Source organism: Colias eurytheme, chromosome 25 (assembly GCF_061535395.1).
Source record: "Colias eurytheme isolate Ceu_HAF_F1 chromosome 25, ilColEury1 Martin Lab GWU primary, whole genome shotgun sequence".
NCBI lineage: Eukaryota > Metazoa > Arthropoda > Insecta > Lepidoptera > Pieridae > Colias > Colias eurytheme.
Window position 1 is genome coordinate 5010720 of NC_143004.1, and position 24275 is coordinate 5034994.

General features: G+C 33.3%; 2 protein-coding genes across 3 annotated transcripts in view; one reads left to right on the plus strand and one right to left on the minus strand.

The window, feature by feature from the left end:
• LOC149897614 (uncharacterized) overlaps nt 1–13011 on the plus strand; it is a 31610-nt gene extending 18599 nt beyond the window's left edge. For both annotated transcript variants that reach the window (XM_090116437.1, XM_090116436.1), the window contains exons 2-9: nt 7808–8010; nt 8712–8832; nt 9070–9182; nt 9480–9612; nt 9979–10141; nt 11011–11179; nt 11991–12116; nt 12383–13011. In XM_090116437.1, the coding sequence (XP_089972563.1) occupies nt 7818–8010; nt 8712–8832; nt 9070–9182; nt 9480–9612; nt 9979–10141; nt 11011–11179; nt 11991–12116; nt 12383–12912 (1548 nt within the window). In that variant the 5' untranslated portion in view covers nt 7808–7817 and the 3' untranslated portion in view covers nt 12913–13011. The remainder of the gene's footprint in view (nt 1–7807; nt 8011–8711; nt 8833–9069; nt 9183–9479; nt 9613–9978; nt 10142–11010; nt 11180–11990; nt 12117–12382) is intronic.
• A 55-nt stretch (nt 13012–13066) lies between these two features.
• Nucleotides 13067–24233, minus strand: Acsf3 (Acyl-CoA synthetase family member 3). The gene is made up of 10 exons (XM_090116435.1): nt 23898–24233; nt 20795–20932; nt 20229–20321; nt 18951–19220; nt 18450–18627; nt 17722–17867; nt 16870–16973; nt 16287–16487; nt 15100–15242; nt 13067–14361 (listed from the first exon to the last, which is right to left on the minus strand). The coding sequence occupies exons 1-10, from the start codon at nt 24049–24051 to the stop codon at nt 13917–13919; spliced, it is 1872 nt and encodes a 623-aa protein (XP_089972561.1). The 5' UTR covers nt 24052–24233; the 3' UTR covers nt 13067–13916.
• Between the last annotated feature and the right edge of the window lie 42 nt (nt 24234–24275).

The following is a 24275-nucleotide window of genomic DNA, read 5'->3' on the forward strand; positions in this document are numbered from 1 at the left end:
GTGATGAACTGATGAGTCAATGTTAGCCACAATACTAATCACTTTCGTCATACATGTGTATGAACTATGATTGATGTGATTTGCAATGTGGTGAAATTTCATAAAAATCACGGGCCAATTTTTTGTTTTGAATCCCACCGAAAATACATATATTACTAATTGCGTTATTAGAATAATTAATTACTATACCCACGATCAATTATTACAATTTACAATATAGTCTCAAATGCATACTAGAGAAACATTGCAATTTGAATCAATTAAAATGCATAGCATACAAAAATAAATTCACAACACAAGAAATTCCGCGCGCAAATCATAGCGCGTGTCAATGAAATCAAGAATGTAATTTTATATCAAGCCGACGAGCGACGACGCCGAACTAAAGTACCTACAGTACCATTTACCTTCAGTGTACAATACAGTTTACAGACCTACGACGGACGAACAATAATGAGTAATAAATAAAAAAAAACATAGTTTCTAAGGTCATTAGTTTTATTTTATTTTATTGTTATTTTCTTTGAACGATTGGAAATGAAATTACTCAATTTTTACACAGAACTTTGATTTATTAGAATTATGCTCATTATGCATAAGATAACGAACGCGAATGCACGACATCTAGCGCGTCAATGTCTAAACATCGCCTTTCGTTTAGACATTGACGCGCTAGATCTGTAATAAGTATATAGTCTATGCGCTAGATGTCGTGCTTTATGTCGTGTTTCGCTTGGCAAAAGTCACGCACACTACTGTAGAAGTGTCAAATTTTTCCGGTATTTTACTGTTGTTTTTCTAAGTAAATATTGTAAATTATTGATTAAAAAGGTCGAACGCGCACACATTTCATTATAGAGAAGTGATAAAATGATTAGTTTTAAAGAAATAGTGTCTGTGTTAAGTGTTTAGAGGTAATCAAAAATGTATGGAGGGACGGTCGGAACATCAACCTTAATATTATAGTTTTTTCATATTCTCGGTTATTTTACACATTTAGCATTTAATTGGGCTGCATGCATTCAAAACAGATAATATATTGAAGCGCTCTATAATGCGTGAAGTAAAAACACTTATTTCACATTCGGAATAATTATAATAAGATTTCCAGATTCCTTTTGTAGTAAAATCATGGGTAATAAATCAATAATAATTAATAATTGTAAGAATTAGAAGCAAAAATTGTGCAAATTATGAAAATAAAATATGAAATATTAATCGTATGTTATAAATACCATTTTCTATAAAGTTGTCCACGTATCTTTTATAATAACAACTGCCGAACCCATGTTGTTGAAACTTTTTCGGTTCATGAAGATGTAGTTAGTAGTTACATAGGACCAGTTTTTTTAATCTTTATTGCGAGTTAATAAAATAAAACTAGTGAAGTTTAATAGATGCAATTTATTTATTTGGCCCAATCAAAAAAAGCCATGTAGATTCTTTAGAAAAAAAATACTTACCTACATAGTACATCTGTTTATAAATTACGGAGTTCTGACCATGTTCTGACGCCTAAAGTAGGTAACCAACATAAAAAGACATAACAACATAGAAAACAACACCTTTTTATAAGTCGATTAAATATAGTGCAAAGTAATTTAACCTGACTTTTACAGCGTCTGTGACAGTTTATAAACATCTATATTTTCATCAAAACCATTTAGGTAAGACGTGGTGGATGTTTTTACGGAGGAACACACCTACAGACAAAAACTCGTAAATGTCAAATTTTATTGCATTTTCTATTTTATTTTTGTTGGTGGACTTTTTGCCAATGTCTACTTTATAGTTCAGGATCCATCGCCCATTTTAGCAAGTGATTACTATCAAGCTAATTTTCCGTGAGTAGCTTTATTTTGATGAGACGACCAATAATTTCCTGTACGAAACTCTCGATTGCGGTAGCTAACACAGGTAACAAGGATAAAAAATTTTGATTTGATGGTTCTCAAATATTTATTAAATTTTTCCCATAGTTGAAGTATTTACTGTCAAATTAAATAAATAAACAACCATAAAATTGCATAAAAATTAAAACATTGTATGCAAGGAATCTTAATTGTCGAAAGAAACGAAAACAACTATTAACTACCGAGGTAGCTTATCCGATAGGCAATGCAATTTATAAGCTAATTGGGTTTGATGATTAATATCCTTGATAATCATTTCATATGTTTTTTCCATTTTTAGTTCATGGGAATAAAAACAATATCTAGGTAATAGCACGTATTATGTTTTCATTAAAAGTTTTTATCATTTATTATTTACCATAATAATTTATAGCATACTAGAGGTCCGCCCCGGCTTCGCCCGTGGTGCATATTTCGCAATAAAAGGTAGCCTATGTCCTTTCTCGGGTATCAAAATATCTCCATACCAAATTTCATGCAAATTGGTTCAGTGGTTCAGGCGTGATTGAGTAACAGACAGACAGACAGAGTTACTTTCGCATTTATATTTTATAATATTAGCATGGATTGGATTGAAAATAGTTTTTCGGAGTTCAATTTTCTGCATTTCTTGTCGCATGATTCGCAAAATATCGACCTCTATTTTAATTGTCACTTAGAGCAATTGATGCTAAATACCATCCAAAAACATTTAATATAAATCAGATTCATCAGAAGTCAGAACATAGGTAAGTTGATAGGTAGATATACCTAAGTAGGTACATATTATGTTGTTACGGTATGTATAATGTATGTGCCGCTTTATGTTGGTACAAAGTTTTTAGGACCTTAATTTTTGAAGTGAAACTTCTTTAGGCGCGTTGAGAGTAAAATTTCAAGGTCGCGTCCTGGAAATACACTCACGTCATAGAGTAAGGCGACGATTTTGGTATCTTTGAATCAAAGAAGTTTCACTTCTGACATGTGTGTTCGGCACACACGATCTTTTTTATTTTATCTGAAAAGCGATTCCATATAATTTTCAGTCGGCAGACACGTTTCCTATTAACAAGTATGTAGGTATATCTACTTCCATGTATTGGCTATCTTAGTTTATTCAAATAAATTCTAACACGGAACAGCAGCATCTTTAGTGGTAAACACGAGTGGGTGTGTATAACTGCGTGCAACCAACGAGACGCCGCCAATTACTAACATTTAAAATGGCGGACGGAATTTTAACGGTTCTAAGTATCGAATGTGCAATTAAATTGCATTAGGAGCTACTCAGATGGAAACCGATGGATTCGCACGAATGCAAGTTTCAAATATGGCGTGGAAAATAAGAATTGTTTATTTTTAAATTTTTAATAATAAATAAATAAATAAATCTCTTTATTTGCATAATGTGTGTACAAAGATAACAAATTACAATAAAGGTCGAATCAACACATTAGCCATAAATGGCGTGCAAATTATATTATTAGCTCCGCAACATTATTTTATATAAAAAGTACATTATTTCTTTGTCACATCATAAAAGGTACACATTATATTACTATATATTCATTAGTCAAAATTAAACATTCAATGTCACAAATTTAAATAATCCGATAAATTATAGAAATTTTTATTATTTAGCCACTCATAATAGACCGGGAGATACTGACACAAAATTTCGAGTCATTTGTAACAGGATGGCGGTTCTACAGGGTTCTTAGTACGCAATGACAAAAAGAAAAACGATGGTGTGAACGCTGGTACCGGCGTCTTAGTCGCGTGGGCGTTAGTCGAACTCGTCGGAAAATAGCGAAAGTCAAACGATTTGTAACAGTATGGCACTTATTTTTCCTGTAAGTTTGAGGATCAACGAATATAAATACAAAATTTCAAAGATCTAGGTGTTGGAAATCTTCACTTATATAAATTAATACTAAATTAATTTTTCAAGTATGACAGCACTTTTTCCCCCTACTAGAAGTATGGCAAATATAATAATGGTCACATTTTATCAAATACTCTCCAAAAATCCAAATGCAATACTGGTACAAAAAGTTTGGTGAAATAAAAAATTTTTGCAGATTTTCGGCGGTATGGCGACCATTTGGAATCGTGCGAAAAGTATGGCATGGCGATTTTCGTAAATGGCTGCACGACGATGGTTACCTGTGCAAAAGTTAGCCTGATACAAATGGTTGAATAATTGTTTTATTTAAATCAACACATTCGCGTCGGTATGGCGGGCTGTAAGTCACACCGGAAAAGTATGGCATGACACTACCGCCTACTTGTTTTTTATGGGCTATCGGTAAATTCTAAAATTTTTGTGTTACAAATCGTTTGACTTTCGCTATTTTTCCGACGAGTTCGACTAACGCCCACGCGACTAAGACGCCGGTACCAGCGTTCACAACATCGTTTTTCTTTTTGTCATTGCGTACTAAGAACCCTGTAGAACCGCCATCCTGTTACAAATGACTCGAAATTTTGTGTCAGTATCTCCCGGTCTATAAGTATAGTTTTGTCTTAAAAGGACCGATATTTAACATTTTTATAGTTTCCGGAAGTTTATTAAATATTATACGAATACACATAGCATGACAATTTTTGGTATATAAAGTGGTCTTGGGTGTTTTATTATAAACAAGTCGATTTGGATGACGGTGGTCGTGGCTGCAGTATACCTATGTCTTGGGCCGTGTTAAAAAGATATTTAAATTACACTAAAATTAAATTACATTTGGTGATTTTGAGTAATAATTCACTATGATCTCCGACTTTCCAAACTTCTTGTTTTAAATTTTAATTATTGCAATTTTCATTTTTTTATAGCACTTATCTGCACATTTTTATACTTGTAATCTAATCGCCGAAATAGGCTATTTTGCTTGTCTTTCAAGCAAAAGCTTGATGATATGTACGACTTCCGACCCTAACTTGGCCACCATGCTGATTAATAACGGCGAAATTTGTGTCTATGGGAAGGTCTTCGATTGTATTTAGGCTTCATTATTTGGTAAATCAATTACAGGGTCTTTGAGGTTTCTAATAAGAGTTTTATAAAAATGAAATAAGGAACTACATCTACCTACTTTGTTACCATTCCCTTATTTATAATAACGATCTTATATTATACATTGTCCTTGGTCAATTAGCCCAATTTAATTTTATGTTAGACCTAACGACGACCGTGTCAGGCGTCATCTTCAGATCTTGGCAATTTAGATAGTAATTTAATAATTTAAGATACGGTTAACATACATTGTAATTGATAAACTTTATGTACATATACAATGGTATTTTATAATTTATATTTGGTAACCTTTATTTATAAAAATAAGAGCACCAAACTACTGTATTGTTTTACGATAAGATTATCACACTTATGGAGCTTCAGGATAACCTTTCCGCTTTTGAATAATCGTCTTTACCTTTAAAGAAGTCATTTGTTCTTTAATCTCATTAGTTAAATAAAAACGTACTGTTAATTTACGATATTTTGTTTATTGTTTGTTTATTTTGAGCACAACGTGTAGAGCTATTTTAAAATAAATGTACAGTAGTAACGCCTTACAAATTAGTATCTAATTAGGTGTATTGAAATGATTTGTTTTTATCGTTCCCTTAGGTAATTGAAGTTAGGCTCTAATAAAAATACCAATATTTTTTGCCGGATTTGTGCATAGCTGCACCCAAATTCCGATATAGGTAGTACAGCAGACTCTACTTGTTTTCTTACAAGTGCTAAAATTATTTCATTGCTTAATATGGTAAATTAACCTTTTCTAATATAAAGAAGCGAACATTTTGTTATTTTCCATACCTTGATTAAAGAAATAAATACTAACATTTTCATTTATAAACGTAGGGACGATCAGACGACTATAATATCGAAAGGCGCCGCAAGAAAACCCGGCTCTCGTCGGATTGCCATCTATGGCGACTGCTAAATTTGTCCCTGCTGTTCTCAAGTTTTTGTGCCGCCCATAGCGCCTTTTTTAATTGCTCGCATATTTGCATAACAATTTCGACAAACCTATAGTAGTAAATATACAATGCCGTAGTACCCATTTAATAATATATTTTTAATACTTTGTTTTGCCACCGCCGCAGCCGGCGCGGGCGTGCGTGGCGCGTCCGTTAGACACCTTTATGATAATAATTGTAAAGTAAATAAGTATATACGTATAATTACACGTAATTAAACTGTCTTTTATCGTTGACACAACATTGTAACGCACTTCGCTATTTTATACCTATCACGCGAAGGCATTATGAGCATCTATAGACTATAGTTCTAATTACGGATCGTAGCACGCGTTAATAAGAGTGATTGTGATACAATAATAGAAAATAAAATCATATGAGAAACTAGGGAATAAATCAACGAGTCGTGCCTGCATTACATATCAGGCTTTCACGCTGTTTTTCAAGCATTAACAAAGTAATTACCTTCGGCTGCGGTACTCGTCAAAGAAATGCGTTATAATTTCTTGTAAACAACATCACCTGTCGTTTTGATACCGAATAAACATATTTCTTTCTGTTTCAACCTAATTAGTAATCAGTCTTGATATATTGAGCCATGGAAGATGTTTTTATAGGTACGGGTCAATATTGCTTACTAATCTATTTATATTATACTAGTATAGTGGTCCGCCCCGGCTTCGCCCGTGGTACATATTTCACAATAAAAGGTAGCCTATGTCCTTTCTCGGGTATCAAAATATCTCCATACCAAATTTCATGCAAATTGGTTGAGTAGTTTAGGCATGATTGAGTAACAGACAGACAGACAGAGTTACTTTTGCATTTATAATATTAGTAAGGATTTATGAAATAAAAAGATCACATAACTCTGAGTTAATTTATCTTGAAGATATAAGTGGTACTTAATAATAACTTAGATCATAAGGGTAATAATAACGAATAGAGAATATTTCAGATATTACTATTTAATATTTATTATAACGATTTGAAAGTATACATACTATATATGCAAGAATATATATTTTATTCATTGTTAATTTACACATATTTCGCACGCATAATAAATGCAGTCACGGAGGCATAGCTACGCGTGAATATGCGTGAATTAATTTGTATTTAAAAACGAATTACATTATTTGCTAATAAATGCCTACTGGGTAGGGGCGGCTCGTTTGTAACATGTTTCTATACAACAACCGTATAAAAAGCGAAGAGTTCATAACAGCAACTTATACATTGTTTTCTGTTTATTTGCCTTGCGTTAGGGCACCTGATTGTCCTGCCGCAAATGTAATTAATTCAATTAATTAAATAAATGACAAAGTAACTTGGGCATGTTTTATGTATACCGTAAGTTAAAGGGCAAAACAATAAGCGGCCTTTACAAATGCAAGGTGCATAATATGTAATGGATTCACAAAACTTGAGCAGTATAAAAAAGTCAAATCTGTTTTGCTAATTAAAAAGATGTATTGACAAATCGCAAATAGCGCTACCGTCCGGCTCCAATTGTTTATCAAATCATCTATAAACATATTTTATTTTTTAGGAGAAATTAGATAACAAACACATGTACAAAAGAATTATGTATTAAGTTTCAATATACTTAGGTTTCGTACATGCAATTCAACAACATAAAACATGAATATACACATAATATAATGTATGACAGAGATTTTGCAGAAAAGCTTATTTTGTATGGAAAAGCTAAACAAAGCTGAGACAATGCTAAAAAAAATAAAAATATACTAAAATGTAATATAATCACGTAAATTAAGAATGGGAGTTAACCTAACATTAAAAAGCGTAGCATAATGAACTTTTACGATAATCGATCGAAATTCTAAACGTTTAGCACTCAAGTAAAATTCCATTAACATCATATGCTTTCACGTCAAAAATATTATATTAAAAATCCTTTTCAGCGGCCAAAACATGAAGCTACCACGAATCTTCGAAAGCCACGGGTCCGTACTAACCAAGCCCACCCATGTGGCCATGTACCACGATCGCTACACTGCTGGGGAGACCACTGGAGGGCTCAGCGTGCTGTTCACCGTGTTATGCATCATAGACCTGTTTGGCGTCTTCCCGGTGGTCGCTTTGCCGAAGAGCATCATATCTTGTGGTAAATATGTTATGGTAGCATAGATGTAACTGGTAAATATAACTCGCCTACATCATATTAAATAAAGGAGATGAGGATTTTTTAAAGAATGAATTGAAGGCTATTAAATAAAGAAAAGATATTTTAGCATCATCGATGTCTTTCTATAAACTATTTATGTACATATTTTAATTTGTGGTAATTAATAACTATTGCATAAAATGGTATGTACTTAGGTAAGATATTGAAAAACAAAGATCTGTGACTTCAGAGAGAACAAAATTAATTTACACAGATAATATAGTACCTACTATACTATATATACTTACTAGGCACTTATATAATGTTGTAGAGTAGATATCAGCCGCTATAATGCGTACCCATTGATGCTATTTGGTTATGCGCAATTTGATATTAGAAACGTTAGAAACCACATTCTCACGAGAAAGATAGCATTTCAGTAGATACATACTGTAATTGTAGCATGCTAATACAAGAACTATGCAAATAAAGTATAATAATAATCGTCAATTGTCCGTTGAAAAGAATTATAATGGTGCAATTTTTAGGTAGAGTCGTCAGTAGGTCATATAGATAATCTCACTAATAATAATTGCTTATATCCATAGACCATAGTACCCGCATGTACTTTAGATAATTATTATATTATTTCACCAATTTTATATGTATTTATAGCATGTAATTTTATTTTATATTAATAGGACTGTACGGAATACCGTTAGTATTCGCGGTAGTTGCTCTACAACTATATACCGCAGTTTTGCTCGGCAGGAGCTGGATTCTCGCCCATGACATCGCCCCAAATATTAGAGAAAAACGTCGGTGAGAAATATAGTTACTTTTTTACTAGATAATAAATATGAACCGTGTTAAAAAAAATTTTGGCAAGTAAAAAAACGCATCGAAAAATACGCAAACTTTATCAATCCTGTAATTTATCGATAGATCGTCTTTTGAGATATATTAGTAATTAGGCTAATATTTACTAATCTTTGATATTAGTACGAATTATATGTTTCATTGTATATGTAATTCCTACATTTTACTATTATATTACAGGTTTCCTTACGCAGCAGTGGCAGAGCTAGCTTTTGGGAAAACCTCTCGCAGTATTGTTACATTTCTAATTGACGCGACCGTGTTCAGCGCTGGCGTCCCCAATTTTATATTTGGTACCAATTATCAGATAGTACCTTAGTAGTTTTTTTGTGAATATTCATTTTGTATAAGATCCTCTTTACACAATGAAGAGTTAAAAATACACTTTACTGATTTGAATCCTAACTACCGTAACGTTAATATTTAGGTATGTATAAGTAAATACTATCAGAACAGGCATTTGAAATTTTGAAATACTGTTTCATAACTAAAACTTTTCAGCTTTATAATATTAGTATAGATTTATCACAAGACAAGATCTTCCAAAATAAACAGGCTACTTTTACGTATTAACCAATATTTATTTACAGCATCGCAAAGTATGCAATTATTTTGGTGGAAGATAACGGATGGTGACGTCAGAATCACGTACTGCGTGTGGATGGTCGTCATTGGTCTACTGCTGTGTCCCGTCATGTGGCTTGGATCACCGAAGGATATGAAGTTAGTCCCTAATTAGAATCAATATAAATATAACCTTTAAAAATCATCGATTTTTAAACCCCTAAATTATTATTGATAACAATTAAATTATCGACCAAACTAAACCTCAATTGAATCCTGCAATCTTAAGTATTCGGTCACGATATTTGAGTAAAATTAAGAGTGTTCTCTACAGCCTATAATAGATATACATATTCTATATCAATTAATTTATATGTATTTGATTTCTCCCTTAACATTTCATATTTCTAAGTCGAATATTTAAAAACTAGTTTGTAGTTTGTTGTTTTGTTGTACAATGGAGAACACATTGAACATAATAAGTATTTTTAAGGATTTACATAATCTCATGAACATAATTTTCAGACCAATAGCAGTTGCATCCGTGTTCATAGTGACCACAGTGGCTGTATCCACTTGGACGTGTATCATCACGGACGACACGTCTCCCCCCGCGTCAGGAGACGTGTTGGAGTACCGTCCCAGTACCAGGGACTTCCTTGTGGCGTATGGGATCATGGTTTATCAGGTATGAGACGTGTAAGTTTGGAAATCTATATATTATATATAAAAATGAAACCCGTTTTCCAATTCCGTGACCAATCACGGCATCACGCGTGAACGGGTGGACCGATTTCGATAATTATTTTTTTATTATATTCCTTGAAGTGACGAGGATGGTTCTTATGGAGAGAAAACGTAAATATATGCCACGGGTGAAGCCGGGGCGGACCTATAGTAAGAAATAAATACAGTATGAATGATTTTGTTGGGATTTGTGAATTTTAAATTGAATTTTTAGTCCGTACTAACGCCATCTAGTTTATGATAAAGAGAACTTTAACTTTCGATTTTTATTTCGTGTAGGCTTTGCACTAAAACATAATATCAAACTATGTAAAGTATGTTGATTGTTGTGTTCCATATTATATGTATGTTGTAACCTGTCTGATACATATTTACGTCATCAATTTCATCTCTTATTCATATATGAATGGCAGTTTAAAATATATACAAAGAAGAAATAGCTTAATGCTTTAACAATATATTTGTACCTATAAGATCTTTAAAAAAATCGCATCACAGTTGTCAGCCTACACCTTGAACTATTCATTTCACGGTGCATTTACTTCAACATGTAACTAGAGCAAAAGCATTATTTCGTGATCTTTTTGTGTATTCAGTGTTGTACAGTATTTAGAACATTGCATAGAATCTTTTCGAACATATAATACTCAATACTGTTTACACTAAAAGAATTTGACATAGTGGGGTTAGAATGAGCATTCGCTCATTTATCCAATGCACCTTAAGATAACATATATGATATAGCTGTAGTTACCTTATAGAAAAAAAAACCCAATATACATTTTCCAAAAATACTTTATTTTCCAACAGTTCGACATCCACCCCATGCTGCTAACCCTGCAAGTGGACATGAAGGACAGTCGCCGCATCCACACGGCCGTGCTCGGCGGCTTCGCGGTCACCGGCGCCATGTTCACTGTGACGTCATTCCTTGCTGCTAATAGATATGGGAATAATGTCGAGAATAATATATTGCAGGGTAAGTTTTGGGTAAAAACTTGTGTGTAGAGGTATTTTTTAAGCTATTGCATAGCTTCTATCGCGGGCCTTGAGCGCGGGGACCGAATTTAGAAATTCCGTAACGAAAAAACCTCACTCTCCCGACTCCGACGGGCACGGAGGTGTGGCTTGAAGGCATGCTATGCAATAGCTTTACCGCGGCAGTCCTCGAGTGCCACACGTCTTTTTTTTATAAATTTTTGTATTATCATAACCAATATGATTCAAAAAATAGGTAGGGGTTATAAACCAACCATTGATAAAGCAGTACATTTTCTTGAGCATTTCTATTAATTACATTCTTACGAATGCTCGACGCTCTGTTCAGTGCACTGCTCACAGTAAAAAGTCGTTGTTACCCGCATTCAATTTTATTATTTATTTAACACTTTTTTAGTTGTACAATCAGGAAAACCTTAAAATTACTTACAACTAAAAAACAGAGTACAGCTAATTTGGCGGCCTTATCACTACATAGTGATCTCTTCCAGGCAACCACGGTAAAAGGTAACGATTTTACTCGGTAAAATGTGATAGAATGATATTGATACGCTCGTTAGATTTTAAAAGGATAATTACGAAGTCGAAAATCGGTTCGCTAAAATTTTTCAATGAATGCTGTGTTTTGTTTCATGTAAATGGTCTAGCTTTAGTTTATCAGTACTCTTATACACATTTTTCATTTCCATTATGAAAATATAATACGTAGGTAAATATTGCACTCTACAACCGCAGGGTACTTAATAATAACGTTTTATAACTTTTATTTTATGTATATTGTATCTTTACAGGTATGCCACCCTCAATAACCCTATACATAGTGGCATTATTGGTAACCCTACAGCTCTGCCTCTCCAGTGCGGTCGGAAACTCCGCGCTATTCCAGCATATTGAAGACTTACTGAAAATTCCTAGAGGTCTGGATTGAGTCAATTTTATTAATTAATTAATTGAATTCAATTAGATAATATAGCTCTAGTTTATAACGTCCGTCGTCCATGCAATGTTTTTCATAGAATTTATTAAAATAAATCTACAGTTTATCTACTATGTATGATTAGAAAAGCTTAAATTAAGTGACTTGTGGCTATTGAATTATGTCTATGTGTATCCAATCGTAAAACCTTTTAAACGTATAGAACAGAGAACAAGTTTCAATAAAAACAATATTTTCTATTTTCAGAGTTCTGCTTACGACGCTGCCTAATCCGCTCCAGTATTATAGCATTAGCAGTATTCCTCGGTGAATCGGTGCCGAGATTCGACCTCGTTATGGGGTTAATAGGCTCAACACTTACAGGCCCATTGATGTTCATTTTCCCGCCGTTATTTTTCTTAAGACTCTGCTACAAAAAGTCACTTTTGACAAAAAGCGATTTGTTGCCAGATGAAAAAATAATGCTCATAGACGACAACGGGTTTGGGAATCATAACGAGCTGTCAAAACCGCCGCGCTTATGCGAATCTATTAGCACAAAATATCGTACATTCAGAACGACTTTGAAACGAATGGGTACTGAGGAAATGGACGAATATAATGTAAAATGGTATGATATTGTTCTGGCTGTAATTGTTATGCTGTTAGGTATTCTAGCGACTTTATTAGCCACGTATTCAAGTTGGTCCGACGCTATAATGTCAGCAACATTTACGACGCCATGTTTGATCAACGCAACGGCCGCTGCACGAAGCTTTATAGAAAGAACTTCATAAATGTGATCTTATTTTAAGGAAATGATTCTCAACAATTTATAGCTAATCGAAGCAATAAATTTAATATTATAATTGTAAATAAACTTGTTTTAACGAAAATGGTTTTTATTCAACAAAACAACAACAATAAAAGTCAGTCCTTAAATATTTCCTTATTATATTATGACAGGAACAAGCATAAAAATATTAATAAGCGAATAAGGAAAAATAAATGTTTATTTGTTAATTTTAAATATTAGAGCGAAACAACATTATACTTTCTTTTATATTATTAAGAATGTTCAACCTATCTACTATAACAAAATATAAATATTGATAAATGCATATACAGTTTATACTAGGTATGTATTCGTTTTTTATGCACTTTGCATTATATTATATAGAAGGTACAATCCTCTCAAAAATAGTTTAGCAATGCTATATTTGAATCTTAATTAACGCTATTTTATACATAAATGATGTGATATTTTGAGCAAAATGTTATTAAATTGTTTGAGCTGTAACAATGCACTAAAACGCAATTATAATATATAAAGATAGATAAAAACAAACATTTAACACAAGACGTAGACTTCTCAAGACGACAAGAATTTAAAATTTGAAAAACATTTATGATCTCAAACACATGTGCAGACGACGCAAGATATTTCATTGGGTTAATGTGTACACAGCTTTATAAGTTTAAATGTGAAAAGCATAGACAAGAATAAATTAATGATTCGATCTTATATAATTCGATTTATTTATCTTTGTCGTGTTTAATATGTCTATTAATTATTAATAACAAAAATTATAACATTAAATTCGTCACATAAAACTTCATTAAAATGCAAATAAATAAATTGTCAATTATAACAATTAACATGTTATAGCATGTATTGAATATTGCACAAGTTAGGAACTTCAAGCTTCAGAACCAGTTAAAGACAACGACAATAATGATTAAATTCAAAAAACCTGTTTCAATCTATTAATTTGATCTAAATGTTTATTTTTTCCAACAATCACTTCTTATAAACCAGCTGTTTCCCGAACAATCGTTTAATTTCCTTTTTATCCAGTTTGCCCATGACATTCCGTGGCATAGTTTCCACGACCAACAAAGTCCTTGGCAACTGGTATGGCGCCAATTTCTTCCCAGCGACTTCCTTCAATTCCTTTAGAGTTATTTCCTTTTTATCCTTAGTAACTACGACTGCAGCTATAACTTCTCCATAATTCTCGTCTTCTATACCCAAAACTGCTGCGTCTGCTATATTGGGGTGTTCCAATATGGCCGATTCGACTTGTAAAGCGCTAACTTTGTAGCCACTTGTCTTTATAATATCTACGGAGGATCTGCCCATAATTCTGAAGGACCCTTCGGAGTAGGACGCAATGTCCCCGGTTCTGAACCAGCCGTCTGGTGTGAAGTCTGATGAAGATAGGCTTGGTGCTCTATTCCAGTATCTGGAAATTTAATAAATATTCGTCAAAAATAATTATAAAATTTTCCACCCAACAAAGCGGAAGACGCGTATTCGAATCTTGCTTCGTGATAGATTTTTTTCTATTCTTTAAAAATCTATATTTATTAAGAACTAGCTTTCCACCCGCGGCTTCGCCCGCGCAGTCAAAGAAAAACCCGCATAGTTCCCGTTCCCGGGGGATTTCCGGGATAAAACCTATCCTATGTCCCGGGGTAAATAAGTAGCCTATGTCCTTTCCCGGGTATCAAAATATCTCTATACCAAATTTCATGCAAATTGTTTCAGTAGTTAAGGCGTGATTGAGTAACAGACAGACAGACAGAGTTACTTTCGCATTTATAATATAAGTATGGAAGTATGGATTTGAATGCTATACAATTAAATATCAAACAATAATTATAACAAGTGGTCGCCCGGTACAAGAAATTTCGGTAAAAAGTCTACAAAATTTTGGCTTCATGTTCATAACAAGATTTTTTAACTTGCTCATAATTGCAAATGTCTTTCCGTCAAAATGCTAAGTTCTGGTTAATTTATAAATAAAACTTTGTACGTGCAAACCTAAGTTTAAGCTATTTTATCTAAAATTTAAATTTTTCAACTACCCACAGATAAAAAAATTAATAAAATTTAGAAAAATATCTTTAATAGTTTTATTTTTCACCACATGTACATATTATATACACTATTCTGTAATTTTGTACAAATAATTAATTACCTGGTAAAAACATTAGGTCCTTTCAGAAGCAGTTCACCCTCGTAGACTCCATCTTTGTTCTCCTTGTGAATGGTGACTTTACCCGGTTTCCAGCCATTTTCTTCTTGAGCATTCTTTGTGAAGCCCAAACGATCTAGATTAATCTGAAAAAAAAGGCTACATCTAAACATTTCTTAGAAAAGTTGCTATTTTTAATTGCTTAAACTAAGTAAGGTTGCCATTTACTATTAAACAAAAAATATTTTTGTTCATAATATGTAGTTTGATTATAAACGATAAACCATTTACTACTTACAACTAGACTCACCATAATCTAATAAAAGGTTGTCAAAAATGTCCGAACGGTATTGTACAAAACTTTCATTGAAATGTAATCCTTATTAAGTGGCAGTAATGTTCAAAGTCTATTGTATCGCTCATTAGAAAACTGCCTAATACACGCGTTTTATTTCATGGGCCTTCTTCACAATAAGCAGCGTTGGGCGAGTAAAGGCAATCACGATAGTGCAGACTGTAGAAGGGCCTAAATGTCTATGATCGGCCGTCATTGTAGATGTTTATTCATAATCGCCGTAATGGACAAACATCGACGATCATTTGTTGGGCCAACGCTGCCCATTGTGACGAGCCTATGATACTTTTTATGCATGATTTTGATTCTAGTTTTTATTGTGCGTCAATCTTGCGTCAATGAGATAAATAGATTATTTTATAAAGATATTTAACATTGAATGGGCGATATGACGAGTTACGATTGCGTTAGTAATTGTTTAGATAATTATTATCAGTGCATAAGGCAAATAGCGATGAGTCAGGTTGATTAAATATTACAAAAAATATGAAAACTTAAAAACCGGTTGAGTGCGAGTCGGACACGCGCACCGATGGTCCCGTACAAATCTGTTTTTTATTATACGTTGTAACCTTAAAATTATTTTTTCCCAATATTTTTCCTTTATCTGTTAGACGTTGTTTCATACCAAATTTTAAGATTATGGAAATAGGTTTCCGTTTTTTTTTTTGGTCCGGTACTGTCAAAAGACGATTAATATTTGCTATTCACACAACCAGCTGAAGACGATAATTCCACAATCAGCATCTCAACAGCTCTTTCTCAGCACCATCTCCATCCTGTTATCAGCGCTGACCTTGCGCTGACCAGCCATACAAATACCCCACACACTCACCTGTGTGTCAGGCACGTCACACGCCACAGTCAGCACCGGCTCGAGCCCGTTCTCAGCGCTGACCGCGATCCTCGCGCTGACCCCGGGCAGCGCTGTACCGACGCGGCCCACTGACCGCGCGCTGACCGGCCGGTACGGGTTGCTCAGCGCCATACCGACTTCAGACATGCCGTACCGCTCGAGAAGACGGAGCCCGGATATCTGGAGGATAGGAAAAATTAAGGAATTAAAAAGGGTTAAAAAAAAATCATCAGTTTTATGAAAATAAAGGTTAACTGCAAATTGGACTCGCGACACGGGAAAAAATAACCCCTTTATACGCAATATTATTTTTATAATTTAGATGTGTATCTTGTTTTATATAAACTAACATTTTAAATATAATATATATAACAGTTTACCGTTATTTGAATTCATTACCAATGGATTTCTGTATTATCGATACAGTGCAAAAACTTGCGTATAATCACTTTTTTATTATTATTAAGAGATTATAGAAAAGAAAGCGCTTTTACATTTATTATTAAATGCCTAAGACGACTTATATCTCTATTACATTTTTATTTTGTTTGCTATTACTTACCTCCTCCCATTTATTGAATAGTGTTTCAGGTAACGGCGCAGATCCCGCGCACATGAGGCGCATCTTGCTGAGAGTGGACCTCACGTACTCTTTCGTCTTGTCGTCTAAAAAATATATTTATTAAATAAACAGAAATGCCAAGATTGTTTAAAGATTAAGATATTTATTTTATTGATAGTTAAAATCAATATATAGGGTTTTCTAGTATTGTTGGATAATCTAGTATGTGCGTCTGCGGTATACTATTTATAAATTATAGTGATCATAGTAATGCTACTATCGGAACTAACACAAGCGCGAATTTTGAAAGCCCACTAGTTGTGCCCATAGACAACTTCAAGAATTACCAAAAAAAGAACGAACCACCACGAAAAAAAAATTGGTTGTTTGTAAAGTAGGTTTACAATCGAGATGTTTACGTGATAACATAATGCAGTAGCAGCGCTCGAGATGAGACGGGAGATCGGTCCGTCTCTCTTTCGTTATACATGCGATCGCGCTCGTGAGGTTTTGGTGTGACACAAGTTTCTGAGCATGTCACCCGACTAAAACGATTTTAAAAACGTTATCACGTTAAAAAACGAACTGAACATTGTGCCGTTTTAAAAAAACATTTCCCTCCAAAAATTTATTGAAAAATTTGGTTTTCTGTAAAGTCGGTTTACTGACGATAGTTGAACGTGACAACGTCCGATTGTGCTTCTTTGTCGCTCGTTCCGCGCTCTCGCTGGCACTTCAAGCCTTACACGGAACGCCTCAGAGCGAGGTAACGCCGCATGAGTCATGTTTTTTCGTGCGTGCAGCCGGCTCTATCGAATTATAAGACCTTGTCACGTCAAAAATGATACTAACCAGTAAACATAGTCCCGTGATCTGCCACCAATCTCGCGTACATAGCGGGCACGCCGTGGAACACTGACACTCGCGTGTCTTGACCTTGAGAGCCCACGAGTTGCGACCATACTGTGTGCGACGCGAACGATGGTAGCATGCGGATTCTGTTGTTTGTAATAATTTATTTTTTATTTTTATAATAAAACTGTAAATATGAAATATTTTGACTTATTTTTATAAAATTATAAATGTGAAAGCGTTTGTCTTTCTATCATATCGCAACAGAGCGATTTTATGCCATGAGTAGGCTACCAGGCTGTGTGTAATGCTGATATCTGAGTTCTCAGTATACTGTACACCTCTTTGATTTTTTTATTTTTATTTTTCATACTCACTTAGATCCAGCAGCCAAAGTCGCGTTCAATGAATTGAGTTGACCATGTATATGATGTAACGGCAATGTATGTAATACTACATCATTTGCTGAGTACTGCCATGCTGTGTGTAATGCTGAGATCGGAGTTCTCGGCATGCTGTACCCCTTTGAAATTGTTTTTTTTTTTATACTCACTTGGCTCCTGCAGCCAAAGTCGCGTTCAATGAATTGAGTTGTCCATGTATATGATGTAATGGCAATGTATGTAACACTACATCGTTGGCTGAGTACTGCCAGACTATGTGTAATGCTGAGATCGGAGTTCTCAGCATGCTGTACCCCTTTGAAATTGTTTTTTTTTTATACTCACTTGGCTCCTGCAGCTAAAGTCGCGTTCAATGAATTGAGTTGTCCATGTATATGATGTAACGGTAATGTATGTAATACTACATCGTTGGCTGAATACTGCCAGGCTGTGTGTAATGCTGAGATCTGAGTGCTCAGCATGCTGTGCGTCCAGACTACGCCTTTGGGTTTACTTGTTGTTCCTGGGTTCGAAGTTTTTTTAATGAAATAAAGTGTTTTTATTATTCATAAATTATTGATAAACTTTTCTTAAATTTTCGATCTCCGATTCATAGTAAGTTGTTAAATTACCAGTTTTCTTTTTAACGTTTATTCAGATTTCAACTGCATTTTTAATAATTCCTATCTGGATGCAAAAACTACATACTTTGTAAAATATGATAATTGATTTCTACAACTGTGTTTTTTACATTGATCATATATACTTTTATTTTGATTTGTAATCTGTAATGTAAACAAATTTGTAAACTGATAAATACCTCATAAAAACTATAATTCTACTTACCACTAGTATAGATCAACATAGCATCTTTTCCCCCGTACCACAAGTTATTTGGCCCCGCTTCGTTCAAACCAGCCTCCGGCTTCCAACTGTCTGGTATTTCTTCATTTTCATTCTTATCTCTATTCGATACTAATAGTGGCTTAGAGAATTCTTGGACTATAGGACGGAGCAAGTTCTCGTGTTCCTTTGTACATATGATGAGGCTCGAGCCACTGTCTTGGATAAAATATTTGAGCATGTCCGGTGGGTGAATGGGCGTGAGTGGGACAGCTAGAAAATAATAAAAACCGATATATAACCGATAATAGAGAACATTTGAACGTAGATACATATTCAATATTTAACTAGTAACTTCTATATTGAACCTTTATATAGAATTATTAGCTTAAGTTTAGTTATAGGAATAATAGTCGTCTTAGGCATAGCTAGGAAAAGCGTAAGTTTAAATACCGTATCATGTGTAAAATTTTCAATTTTTTATTAAAAAAAATTAACACAATATAAGAGTAAATAGCGTGCGTAACATGAATTAGAATTTAGATAATCTTCTTATATATAACTAGCTTTCCGCCTGCGGCTTCGCCCGCGTTTTCAAAAAAAAACCCGCATAGTTCCCGTTCCCGTGGGATTTCCGGGATAAAACCTAGCCTATGTCACTCAGAAATGATGTAGCTTTCCAACAGTGAAAGAATTTTTCAAATCTGCCAAGTAGTTTCGGAGCCTATTCAATTCATACAAACAAACAAACAAACAAAAAATCAAACCTTTCCTCTTTATAATATTTGTATAGATGTATAGAAAATGAATCGCAAAATGTGTTGGTAAGCGCATAACTCGAGAACGGCTGAACCGATTTCGATAATTCTTTTTTTATTATATTCCTTGAAGTACGAGAATGGTTCTTATGTAGAGAAAACGTAAACATGTACCACGGGCGAAGCCGGGGCGGACGGCTAGTTATTGATAAAATGTTACTATTTACGACTGATTCATAACATTTGAAATATGTATAAGATGGCACAATAAAACTCTAATCAATAGATACTAGATAAAGAATGAATTGATAAAAATACACTTTTTTGACTAACAACTATCTTATAGAAGTATGAAAGAATTGTAATGATAAAAAATAAATGTAGTAGGAGAGTGCAGCTTCTAACTCAGAAAAACTTTTAACTATTGCCATTTTATCCTAAAAGTAACGCTAAAGGTCACCATTTAAACATTAATATATTATTATGTCAGTTTTTTATATGGATATAAAAGAAAATGTCTTACCAATGTTTCCTGTCATCCAGATGGCCCATTGTATGATTATATGTGAGGCATTATTACCGCACATGTACGAAATTGTCCTTTCTTTCTCACCCACTAGAAAAAAAAATGTTTATTGCTTTTAATAAAATATTCGTACTTAATTACTATATGTACCTAGTAAGATGAATTTGAAGTTACATACAAGATAAATTAGATAATATTAATTATTACGCTTTTAATAGTATTCATTATTGATTTAACAGATAAATTATTTTCATAAATATCCCATTATAGACAGTTGAAAGAAATCGATGTTATTTAATTACTCTTTTTCCTACATAACAAAGAACATCTTTTTGTTCACAAATGACATTAAATATTACTGAACATGGTCCCTCTACACAATGGGCAGTATTGGCCCAACAAATGATAGTCAATGTTTGCAGCCATTACGTCGATTATGAAATCATCTACAATGACAGCCGATCATGGACATTTAGACCCTCTACACTATCGTGATTCGTCTACTGCCCAGAGCTACTGTGAAGAGGGACCATCATAATGTATAACCGTACAGATATACTTACACAATTGTGCTGCGATATCCTGACTAAGCTTATTGGCAGCCTGGTACAACCCTGCATATGTGTATGATCCCTGTTCATCTTGTACTGCAACCCTTGATGGAAATAATAGAGCTCTACGAAATACTGGCACTACTCCACCTAGAAAAATAAAAAAGATTTAACCTAACTATAATATTATAAATACGATAATATTATAAATTCGAAAGTAACTCTGTCTGTCTTTACTTCACGCCTCAACCAATGAACTAAGTTGATGAAATTAGGAACCAAGATAGCAAAAGAATGTGTATTATTTTGTGGTTATCCCCAGGAACGGGAACAATGCTGGTTTTTCTTTGACTATGTGCGCGAAGCTACGTGTGGAAAGCTAGCAATAAATATACTGGATCAGTAAAAGAGACTGATTTGTGATAAGGTCACCTGGACGTTATCATAAATCAATCTCTTTATTATTCTGCATTATTGTGTATTATATAATATTATTCTAGAGTACTGTAAACTTTTGTTTATCTGGCAGAGATAAGAAAGGTTGTGAGGTAATAGGCTCTTTTATCACTACATAGTATAAAACAAAGTTGCTTTCTCTGTCCCCTTGTTCCTATGTATGCTTTAATTTAAAAAATACGTAACAGATTTCGATGCGGTTTTTTTTTAAATAGATAGAGTGATTCTCAAGGTAGGTTTAGTATATCAATTACATATTGGGTTTAGATAAGCGGGCGCAGCCGCAGTCAACTGTTACTATCCATTCAACTTTCAAATAAAGTTGTAAAAATTCTAATAGGATAAAGTTCGCTGTATGTAATAAATAAATTAAGATTTTTCATCATTATTCATAAAGCCAGCTGATAAATAGATTTCAAGACATATTATATACAATTTTCTTTCAATTCTGAATAATAATAAAAATATTATGTTCAGAAATAAATGAAATATATTGTAAATATTTGACTTTGTTTGAGTTATATTGCAATAAAGAATTGAATATCCATATTAATCTATACAAATATTATAAATGCAAATATCAATCAGTTATGTAATCAAGTCTTCACCGCAGAGGGAACTTAGATAAAATTGGACATGTTATCTAAAATGGAACTTTGAAGAGGGACTTACACTAATTTATATTTTTAAAACATACATTTATTTATTTATTTATTTACTACAATAATACAATTCATTATAAATTAAATTAAACTGGCACAAACATAATCTCTTTAGAGATTTACCGTACATAATAACATTATCGCAATAAGTAAACGGGAATATGACAGAAAATGAAAGCAGTTTTGTATATAGTTATGGAATTCTTGGCATTATCCTGCTGTTGATATATACTTGTTAGATATTAGGTAACAATTGATATAATTATAGGACTTATTACATAATAAACAGCCTTAATACTAAAGATAAAAAGCTATACAGTAAAAATAAATATGTTCTGAATAAGTTCTGTATAAGGCTGTGAAGCCGTTTTTATTCAGTTTTGGATCATTTAATTAAATAACTTAAAACTTAAAAATAAAAATTATTAATCCTAGTAAAGCTAGTTCAAGCATAATAATATAATCTTATTAAGCTATTTAATCTTATCTCAGGAATACCCATTCATAATTATGTGGGGTATTGACATAACATTTTTAATACTTTTTCATAGAAATTGAGTTTAAAATTTACATAATTTTAATTTTGTATTTCTCTCATGTTTTGCAACTATAACGTTTTTATGCTTTAATAATAAATGATATATGTATATCTATAACTTTTTCAAAGTCATGTTCATATTCACAAAAAATAGATCATTTGAAGAGGATCCTTTAATCTAAGCTGTCATCTTGGGCAGAGGCGGCTCGCCCTAAGGAGCGCTGGTGCAGTGAACTCCCATAAATAATTATAATAAAATCATACTCCTTAATTTAATTATTAACATTAATTATTACTATTTAAAATCAATCGTAATCTTTAAAACTACTGTTAATACCAATGAATATATCCATCATTCCATCATCCCATACACCTGTATAATACCTACTGTATTATGTAACGCGCGAAGCGGTGCGCTCACGATTGCGCTCCAATGAAAAAAGATTTAGTACATTTCCTAATACGAAATCCAATAGGAGTGAAAGAGAGGGTTTTGCCAGAGCCCTGCGCGTGAAACAAAAGATTTTCTATGGAAAAGTAGCAAAATTCGGTGCGCCGCACCCGCAAACGTTGCCGGTTCGTTTTTACCGCCCGGCAGGACAGCGATTGCGACGTTGCCAGTTGCTACGTCTATAATATAAACAAACACTCGACTCTCGAGTCAACTTCAATGCACGCGCGCGATTCATGCAATTTTCTAATTAAAATTATAAAATACGTGTTGAAATAGCCTGTACTTATCAGTATTACTTGTGAGTGTTAAAATGAACAATAATTATAATGTGGCGTTCATTAAAAAGTGTGATAAAACGTTACAAATTCGGCTTGAATGTAAAGCTAAGGGACCGCCACGGCCTGAACTTGATCTTACGCAAAAATGTACGACAAAAACGAAAACATATACGCGTGTGTTTAAATCTGAACAAAAACCGTGGTTGTGTGGTTGTGATGAAAGCAACAACAGATATTTACGAATGTCTTGTCGCTTTAAGTTATAGATATTTTTGCACACCAAAAAGAAAGACGTATGTAGGTATTTCCTTTATAAGTAATTTTTTTGATAAATGTACTGCTTTACACCATGTATTTTCAGTGTTTTATTTCAAGTGAACACCCATAAAATTTTGTCACGAGCCGCCTCTGATCTTGGGCACATAAATTATAAATAGCAGAACATCTATCTTATCATATTTTTATCACAATTGACGCATTATTTTAACTATTTTCGTGAAAACAGATTTTCAGTGATTAATTATTGATATCGTTATTCAATATTCTAAGATGATTTTTTATAAAAAAATAATGTTAGTCTCATAATATTGTAATGAATATATTTTTTTATCAAGATGCTTAATAACTTTTTTTACATTCGTTATTGTGTTAAGACTCACAGAATATTTACAGAAGTATTCAGATACTTCTGTAAATCTCAACCTATTATACAATTTTAAGTACTTACCAGCTTTAATATCTTGATTGAATGTATTCAATAAGTCAGCATTGGGAATTTCTTTTGGAACACTATGAGAACACCTTTGGTATGATACAATTCCAAGTGGTTTTTGAAAAAGCCGGTGAAAAGTACGAAGTCTTGTCGTCAGTTCCATTGCCATTAAAATTGATAAAAACAATTATTTACTATTAGATCTGGATGTACTCAGGGCAACGAAGTAAACGGTGAACGATTTTTTTTTATATAGGAGTGAAAAGAGATAAAAATTATCGCTATTTGGAGTAAAGAAGTTACAGTATTTTGATAAGAAAAATAAACTGATAAATTAATCAAAATGACATTATTGACATTTACCATATCACACCTGACAGAAACATTAGACCA

Coding starts and splice junctions, on each gene's coding strand:
- Acsf3 (XM_090116435.1), bottom strand. CDS start 24,051: ATGGCAATGGAACTGACGACAAGACTTCGTACTTTTCACCGGCTTTTT. Junction 20,322..20,794: donor GGATATCGCAGCACAATTGT/GTAAGTATATCT, acceptor TTTTTTTTCTAG/TGGGTGAGAAAGAAAGGACA. Junction 18,628..18,950: donor TATGTTGATCTATACTAGTG/GTAAGTAGAATT, acceptor CTTCGAACCCAG/GAACAACAAGTAAACCCAAA.